The following is a 9,973-nucleotide window of genomic DNA, read 5'->3' on the forward strand; positions in this document are numbered from 1 at the left end:
GCCAGAGAAAGGATCACAGGATCCAAGTGGAGCTGTTTCAAAGGATGTGTCTCTTTGACTCTTCTTTACAATCAAATATCACCAAAACCTGCAGTCAAAAGAAAATCGGCAGCTTCGACAACAAAATATTAAGTTTGTAAATAAATAATTATTAGTGAATGCGATACATTTTTATTCATATAAATATAAATAAAAGTGTACCTCATTTAGTAATAATTATGTGGATTATCTCATATTTTCATAAACATGAGGACTTCTCAAGAAGAAATTACCTTTAAGGCCCATTGTTACCATTTAGAACAAGGTTAGTTATTTTAAACACCATTGCTATGCAATACTACAAACTTCTGAGCTTGAACGGAAACTCAACTTCTGGTCTGTGCAAACCACTGCTCTCGGTTCACACTGTCTGTTTTCCCAAATAGGGTCCCAGAGCTGAGCATCTCAGTTGTGTCTATTCTGAACTCAGTCCCATGTCTGCAGGGTACAGTGGTGGTTTAGGGCTCCAGCTGTGGCTTCATCTCCTGGGAGTAAACATCTGAATTCCCATGGGTTTATATGGGGTCATGGGTGAGTACTAGTAGACATCTAACAATGCCTCAACAAGCGCTGCTCAAACAAACATTTCAAGAACTGTAAAAAGAGCCATGAGAAAACAGTAAATCCCACCACAACAAAAAATAGAGGTATGCATAATACATCTTATAGATACAGTATCTATAGCCATTGTCTCCAGAATCACTGATATACAGTGGATCAATGGAATGGACAATGTACTTGAATATGCACCAGTGACTATTTTTGAGGACAATCAGGGTGACACTTACAAAAAATCTGGTGTGTCGACAAAGGAGTAAGCATATTGACATCAGGTATCATTTTGTTCGATCTTTACTGAATGATGGCAAAATAATTCTTCATTATTGTCCTACAGTTGATATGGTGGCAGACATTTTAACAAAATCTGTGTCTAAAGCTAAAATGGATAAATTTCTGTGTTTTTTATTTGGAGTACGAAGAATTATCTAAATGCATGTATGTGATGCACTGTGTTTATATTCTGTCAATTTAAGAACAAGTGGGGGTGTTGACTTATGTAATTGTATATGTTCTCTAATTGACTGTAATCAAGAAGTGGGTGGAGTAAACATACACAGGTGTGCAATCACTAATAAAAAGGCCGCTGCTCTCTTGTACGTGAGTGCAGGCTAAACGCCAGATAATGTCTGAGTTGTGAGTCTTTTAATCCATCGTCATGTACCGGTAACATAGCTCTAATTGACATGGCATCGCCAACAATTACTATATGCAGAATATGTTGTTATTTTGATGGAAAACTTTGTACATAATGGTCATTTCCATTGTGTGAATGGGTCAAAGACAAATTTACAAAATAAAGGAAAAATATTTTTGACTTCACATGAAATGGTCATAACCATCATGTAAATAATGATGTTAACCACATTCATCTTAATAAAAAAATTGCAAACGGGTCATATGATGCTTTTTTAAAGATCATTATTTTGTGTATTTGGTGTAACAGAATATGTTGACATGATTTAATGTTCAAGAAACACATTGTTTTTCAAACATTGTACATTATTCTCTCAAACACTTTGTTTTCTACAAAGTCCCTCCTTCTGACAAGCGCAGTCTGCTTTGATTGGCCAACTGACCCAGTGCATTGTGATTGGCCGAACACCACATGCACTCGTTGGAAATGTAACGCCCCTTTCCATAATCATGAGCTTCATCTTTCAAAATAAATGTAAAGAAAGTTAATAATGTCCTTAGAATTACCATCAGTTCAAGCTTGAAAGAGGAACAGAGTCGCGTGACAGACACAGTGATGAAGATTGAATGTGTTTGAAGTACACAAGCCACAGACGGTTAAGACAGCTGACTCTGCTGTGTGACCCTCTCTCTCTCTCTCACACACACACACACACAAAATACACACAAAACTCTACATTTGAACAGTGAATAGCAAATATTTAAACTAATAACAAAACATTTAAAGTAGCTGATTCAAAAGCGCCAGATTGTTGTAACAAAGTCAGAATGACCTCCTCACCTAGATTCACGAAAAGGTCGTCCATAAAAAAGCGTTGCTGTTCTGTTGTAAGTAATCTTAAAGATTCCTAAATGCATCTACTTTCTGAAGGCCAAATAAAGTGCTTTTGCTTTCACCTAGATACACACAGCATCTCCCTGACATCTCTGCTTCAACACTAACTGTGGTTACTGAAACGCCTTCTTTCTTTGCGTGAAAATTTGAGTGGCATTACGGAAATATTTCCACATAGTGACGTAGTAATGTGGGGCGTGTTTGAATGAGCTGTTTTTAGGGGGCGTGGCCATGCGCGTAATTTGCAGGGGGGTTAGGGGGGTCATGACCCCCCCAAAAATCAGATCCAACTAATATAACCCCCTCAATATCATCAAACCATTCAGATTAAAATATGAAATATTCAGAATAAATACTTTTGTTCGTTTTCTTTATTAATTTCATTTGCCAGCAAGAAAGATAGTATCATATTTTAAATAATCTGTAATGTACCCCCCCGCCCCCCGCACCGACTACTTGGTATTATCCAACCGGCTTTCTCTACCAAGTTTGTTCACTATTTTGCGCAGTCCCTGGGATGAATGGGTGGAAAATATGACGGAAAGATGAAAAGGACACTGAAAGGCAGCCAGACAACAATTTTTCATTGTTTGTCGACACCAGCCAAAAAAAAAAAGAAAAGAAAATCCTGACCAAACGAAGGTACCCCGCTAAATTGGCTGTTAAGTTAGCTGAGCGTTTCTCAAAGTGTGGGGAGTAGATACATGACAAACATGTTTTGTGCCCACTTTTTTATAATTACTTTATTTATTGACCATACCCTCAAAACAAAACAAAGACACATTTAAATGTAAGCCTTACTTAACCTTTTCACACGTAAGTTTAAAAGTTTTTCAAGGCGACCGTTATTGATCGTAGTATCGCTTTATGGTTCCCATGGAGAAGAATCATTCATTGCTTGTCAGCGCTGATGACTGATGATCTGCTTTTATTTCCTTTTTTATTCTAATTTCACAAATTTGTTAGCTATAGCAGGATATATCTGATATTCCGATTGTCAAATATGTGCAAGTGGATCGGTTTTGTTGTTCAAACACCTTTATAATGATCGCGTTAATTGAGTTGTATGCGCAACGTATTTTAGGTATCTATCTCATTAAAATACCTAAAAAATTACGTAATGTTAAATTATTATTAGGAATTTACCACCTCCGGTTCAATTTGAGATGATTATAATATATTATAATATATATATATATATATATATATATATATATATATATATATATATATATATATATATATATATATATATATATAATTTTTTTTTTTTTTGCATGGAGTTTGCAAAGTGACAAAATCAATCAAAGCACAACTAAGGTTAACGTCAGTCCACACTTGTATTTTCTCAGTTTATGAATTTGATGTTATCAGAGGCTAAATGCAAACACAATTATTATTATTTTTTTAATCTACTTTTGAGTCTTATTTCATGCAAAGTGATAATATATTTGCACTTTCATTTTCTCTATTTGAAAGTTTTTAATGCTGTTATTTTTGTTTTTGTTATTATGCTGTTTTGTTGACTGGAGTTGGCTGGCTAGATGTTGGTTTGCCAGTGTCCTGTGAGGTAAAGCCAGAGGGTGCCAGGGACTGTGTAGAACCAATGTCACTGTATTGTAACTTAAGTTGATGTTTGCTCCAATAGAGTCACCCGTTTTTTTATTTTTTTTTTGGGGGGGGGGTGCATAATTAAATTATGCAAATTAGCATGTTACCTTTTACACAAGAAAATTATTCAATAAATTAATTAATTAATAAATATGCCACAAGTTTAACCCCCCCCCAATGGTAGACCCAAAGTTACGCCCTTGGGCGTGGCAGAGTCTTAACTTCGATAAAGAATATCTCTTGGATTTGAGACTTTAGTCTTTGCAACTTTACAAATCTACTTCATGCAGCAAGAGTTTGTAACACTCCAAAGAGAAAGGGAAATTTCATATTACACCTTTAATTAAGAAAAAAAAAAAAAAATTGTGGTCACACCATATTGAACAAATTGTAAGAAACTTTTTGACCTTGTTAGTGTATAAAATGTATATACGTATATATACACATTTTTTTAATAAATCTTAAAAAAAAAATGCTCATCATTGAAGTGGGTGTATATAATTTTATGAATAAATTTTCTTTTATTATTATTTACAGTGAATTTCATTTTTTTCTTTTAATAAATGTACAGACATTTCTAAAAAAAAAAATTTCACTTTTTCACTTTGTCATTATGAGGTACGGAGTGTAGATTAATACGAAAAAAAATGAAACAACTGAAGTATCAGGATGCAACATAAAATTTTAAAAAGTCAAGGTGGTCTGAATACTTTCTGAATGCATTATTTATTTGTTAGAATAAATGAATACATCCAGACAAATGTTAAACGTTAAATCTGGTAGTTCTATTACTGAATTTACAATCCAACTGAATGTACATTATCCAGTAACTTTGGATTTTGCAAACACAAATTAACAAACGACAAAGAAATGCAAATAAAAGATGTGTGTGAAGCTACAGCTCACAGTTAAACATTATACATAATAGCAAAAAGCAGTTTTTCTCCAGGAAACTGGGGCTGTAAAAGAGATGATAAATATCACTTACGTACAGTAGCACTTATTCCAGAAAGCTTCCTGTAAAAAAGAGAATTCGGTTTTCATTTATCGAACACTGACCTTCAGACATGACAGAGCTGGCGATGGAGTGCTAACAGTAAAGTCATTAAGCAAACAGAGCTCCAGCCAGATGTCAATGGCTGACTGTGACCGAGGCTCTCTGCCCTTCAGATTGTCATTCTCAAGGTCTCAGTCTTCACACTACCCTCTTTTCTTCTCCAAACTCCACCATTTCTCACTGCAACACTGTATTGGCAACTTTAGACCATTTTCTTGAGCAGATGTTCAAAGCAAGCCTTCATCATGCTTTTGCGTATATGAGAATCTATAAAAAAAACATTCACGTTTTACTGTGATAAGATGTTTCTCGTAGACTTAAGCCAATAACAACTGTCTGCTGAGAAATCACCCACCCATTCTCTCTTGGTGCAGGAACTGTAAAATGTGTGGAGGAGAAATAGTGAGCATTGTCATAACAATGTCTCAAAAGTCAAAGAATCCAACTACTGGCTTCCAGCGAAATCAAACACACACAAACACTCATCCTTTATCGCTTTAAGATTTTACTGAACCTTTACTACTCTTAAAAATAAAGGTCCTTTTTGGCACCAATGGTTCCATAAAGAACTTTTAACATCCACGGAACCTTCCCATTGCACAAAAGGTTCTTTAAAATGGAAAACGGGTTTTCAGAGATTTTAAAATGGTTCTTTTCAGAACTGCTCACTAAAATGGTTCTTTGAGGAACCAAAAATAGTTCTTCTATTGCATCAGAGCAAAAGCCCCTTTTAAAAACCTGTATTTTAAAAAAATTACACTTATTTTACCCTAATTAGCCTGTGACTGTACCTTTCTATTACTGTGCACAACCTGAAGAGGAAACCCTTGGCTTGATGGTGTGTCTCACCGTACATTCAATTCTTCTAATACAGCCTTGGTATCTCAAACACTAATACTGCATAATAAACTGTACTAACTATGTGCAATATGTTTCCATCACTATCTAGAACAAAATGTTCATCTTTCAGTAATGACAGGAATGTTCCATGGAAGACTGCTTTATTTTCGCTGTACATTGCCACAATCATTTATAATTTATAAATAGTTTGAAACCCTTCAGAAATCCTTCTATTATGACCTGGTGCTCAAAACTAATGTCTTATCATGATCAATGTTGAAAACAGTTGTGCTGCTTAATTATTTTGGTGGAAACTGAAGCAATAAATAAATGGATGGCTAATACTGCCACTTAGACTTCCAGTGTAAATGCACAATTGTCAACTGATTTTCCCGGTAGGTTTTCACAGACCTTAGGACAAGGATACATCATTTTTTTAAGGTGATCCGCTGTCTGCACACACTAAAAAAAGTCAAAGGCATACTTTGCATTATAGAAAGTGCGACTGAACATTTTGTACCCATACAAACCATCCATGAACTCTTTTGATGAGGTAAACTACTATACACTTTGTACAAGCTGTAGTCTGTAATTTCATTATCGCTATATTTAACCTTTCCTCTCCATGACCGAACCCTAAAGAAAAATAGTTTTGTCCTTTGAGCTTGTAAATCACTTTCCATTCACTCTACAGCATGCATGAATTTTGGACTGCATCTTAACATTACCAGAAAAGTTTTGGCAAGCATAAACTACTACTAATAATTTGTTTGTTTTCATTAATCAACATGAAATATAAGCTCTTCATCTTATGTGTGCTCATACAACAGTAGCCCCATTCATATTAATGCAAACATGACAAGCACTTCAGGCTCATTGTAGAGATGTCACGTTCTGCGAGGGGGTGAGACCACCCTCTGCATTTGATTCATTAGCAAAACTAATGCCCCGAGGTGCATGGGCGTCATCAACATTTCGGAAATGCCTCGAACACCCACTCCGTGTGTTTGTGTTGGTGAGGACACAGAGAGACATTTTGCATTACTGGCCAAGATGCTTCAGAAGGGTATATAACCTCTGGTCAACTGATCTGACCCCATGTTGACAGCTGACCCTTTTGTCTGACACAATAGAAAGTCTGTCCGAAAAGAAAAATGAATGAAATCTCAAGCAGAGGTCCATGGTAACATGCTAGTTCTCAGCACGATCGAAAGCAGGCACAACACTGGTACACTAAACTGCCTGAAGCAAAGGAAACACTATTTTATGTTTTCTATTTTAAGTATATTTGCATGTACCTAGAGGAAGAACATTCTAGCAAGATTTGTGATGAAATGTCTGGTTTTCTTCTGATCCTTAGATGAAGTACAACGGAGTGTCTTTAGAGTTTCTTTCTGAGCCTTGGTGCTCAAGTGGGAAACAAGGGTTCAAATCTGACTTGCAACCTATATATATATATTAGGGATGTAAAATATTGATTAATCGTTAACCATAATATTACAAAATGCATCTATTGCATGCAGCAGTCATCGGCATGACAGGATGTGCAATAGCCACACACAGACACACAAAACACTTTTTCACCTGAATTAACGGGGTTTTAGTCTGAATACCTGTGACCTTCTGCAGTTGTTTGTTTCCCCAGTTCCATCCCAATCACCTCTGAACATGACGCATCATACCAGAAATACAAAATCTGCGCTTAAATCAACCAAGGTAAAAAAGGGTGCTGCAGAGTCAACCTGAATAACCCAGAGATGCTGACAGTTTGATTTAAGAAACGCTGTTTTCACATCATCATCGTATCCAGTGCCCACAACATGACGGCCACCAAAGCCTTGAGTAGCATCTAAATATGTTTAAACAGCAGTTGATGGCACTATGGGGTGTAACCACATGATAACCAAACAGACACACAGCCTGATGTCTCAAACATATGCACACCTCAGATCTGTGTCAGTCCTGTTACAGAAGACTGTGTGATTGACAGACAACTCCATGAGGGATATACACCAGCCGAGCTCATCTAAGCTGTGTTTTGAGCAGGAAAACACTGCATTAAATGGTTTAGGCACAGATCCTAATAAACAACATGAGACAGTATGACAAATGAATCCATTCTGAAGTGGATGTTATGCAAATTGTATAATGGAGGAAAGAGAAAGAGAGAGAGTGTGTGTGTGTGTGTGTGGGAGGTCACAATCTTGTTTTGACCGACAGTAATAGTACAGGGAGAGGAAAAAAGTTTGTTGAAACAAAAATGCATGACCAAGCTGAAAGATGCAGTTGATATCTAAATATATTTTACTTATTAGATACTTATGCATTTATTCTGAAACGTCATACAAAATAATTGCTTTTGTCCCCCAACAAATCAGAGCATATCTTCCACACTGTTTTCACTAATAAAATAAGGTTTATAATTGTTCTTATGTACCAAAAAAAAACACATTATTATTAAACAACAATAATTACCTACAGTATATGCAGTTCTGTGTATGTTCACAAATCAATAACTGTTCTACTTGAATATAAATCTCTGTCTTGCACTCTCATAAAATGATAGATTTTTTTGCTAATGCTGGATAACTTCCAACTCACGCTTAAAGACTAAAACATGATTATGGAAAAAGTGCATAGAAGCCGAACGGTAATATTATCCATGATGTCAGCTTTGTTTCCCAACATGGTTTTTGTTTTTCAGAAACAGAAAGGAGTTTGGAAGGCAGTAAAGCAGCTCATTTGCTCCTGTCAGACTTCACACTACACCGCCGCTGGTGAAATTAGCACTGCTTTCTGACCTTTACTTAAACAAAACGAGAGACTCGCGCCTCTCCTGAGATTTGGGTCGTGGCGGCGCGGCTGATGGGGAAAACTGGAGGACATTCCAGAACAATGATCAAATCTACACGGCAATTATGAGACATCAGCACTGAAATATTCAACACCTCGCTGTCTTTTTGAGTTATCATAGAACTGTTAAGATGTGTGGATGGATGATAAATGGATGATTTTTACAATGCTGGTGTAGTTTGGTAGAGGGTTGTAGGTTCTATTCCCAGTGGGGTTAATTCAAGACATTTGTGACCCTGGACCAGTCATAAGTAGCACAAGTATATTTGTAGCAATCGCCAACAATACATTGTATGGGTTAAAATTATTGATTTTACTTTTATCCCAAAAATCTTTTAGATATTAAGTACAGATCATGTTCCATAAAGATATTTTGTAAATATATCAAACTTAAATTGTTATATGCTTTGCTAAGGACTTCATTTGGGCAACTTTAAAGGTGGTTTTCTCGATATCTCGATATTTTTGCACCCTCAGATTATTAAATAGTTGTATCTTAACCAAATATTGTCCTTTCCTAACAAAACAATGCATCAATGGAAAGTTTATTTATTCAGCTGATGATGTATCAATCTCAATTTCAAAATATTTACCCTTGTGACTGGTTTTGTGGTCCAAAGACACATTGAGGCATTATACGTCTCTTTAAATAAAAGAATAAACGGCATTTCTAAAAGTTAATGAAACTGAAGACTTGTGACTTCTCCTGAAGACTTATGACTAAATGAGACAAAACTGGCATAAAAGGTCTCATACTGAAACTATTCAATATGATTACTTGTCCAGTCAGTGAGTACTAACTAGTGGCTTTATCCAATATATGACTCACAGGGACATTCAGTAATTTAGGATAGAGTATGTAAATCAGCCCTTCTGAGATTCAAACCAACCACCTCACGAGTTTAACCACTTCGTCACAGCACCCCAACTAGTAAACACCAAATAAAAGTTAGTTCTTATGGAAAATGTCTGTGTAGATGATATGAAGTAGATCTAATGGGCTCATATGAGGTTTTAACTGGAGCACTGGACTCATACAGACTACAGACGGATGTGAAAACAGAGAAATACCTTTCTGCTTGTCCATCGCTGGAACTGCTCAAAGTGTCCAAGTGAACTGTTCTCGTCCGCTTCCAGAGCTCATCGCGGAGTCTGTTCCCGGATGTGTAAACGAATCTAGAGTGGCTTTATGTGAAATTCGAAGTGAATTAAGTGAGAGTTGCGGGTCAGGCGACAGACAGACGAAGATAACAGCGAAACTGTCCAAACAAGCTCCTACATTGTCAACATCCTCTCCACATCTCTGAGTATCACCGGACTCTCCGCCTCCAGCTGTGCAGCAGCTCCACAGCGCCACCACGCGCCCTCTACAACTGTAACAAACAGAACCTTTGCTCTTTATCTGGGCTGGGGATTCATTTACCTGGGTGAATGAAAACATGACACAATATTTATATTACCGTCAGTGCTGTCAAACGATTAAT

General features: G+C 36.4%; 1 protein-coding gene across 3 annotated transcripts in view; it reads right to left on the reverse strand.

Annotated features, from left to right (window-relative positions):
* LOC113107338 (actin filament-associated protein 1-like 2) overlaps window positions 1–9,806 on the reverse strand; it is a 46,131-nt gene extending 36,325 nt beyond the window's left edge. For all 3 annotated transcript variants that reach the window (XM_026269767.1, XM_026269765.1, XM_026269764.1), the window contains exon 1: window positions 9,561–9,806. In XM_026269767.1, coding sequence (XP_026125552.1) covers window positions 9,561–9,576 — 16 coding nt within the window. In that variant the 5' untranslated portion in view covers window positions 9,577–9,806. The remainder of the gene's footprint in view (window positions 1–9,560) is intronic.
* Between the last annotated feature and the right edge of the window lie 167 nt (window positions 9,807–9,973).

This window comes from Carassius auratus, chromosome 8, assembly GCF_003368295.1.
Source record: "Carassius auratus strain Wakin chromosome 8, ASM336829v1, whole genome shotgun sequence".
Taxonomy (NCBI): Eukaryota; Metazoa; Chordata; class Actinopteri; order Cypriniformes; family Cyprinidae; genus Carassius; species Carassius auratus.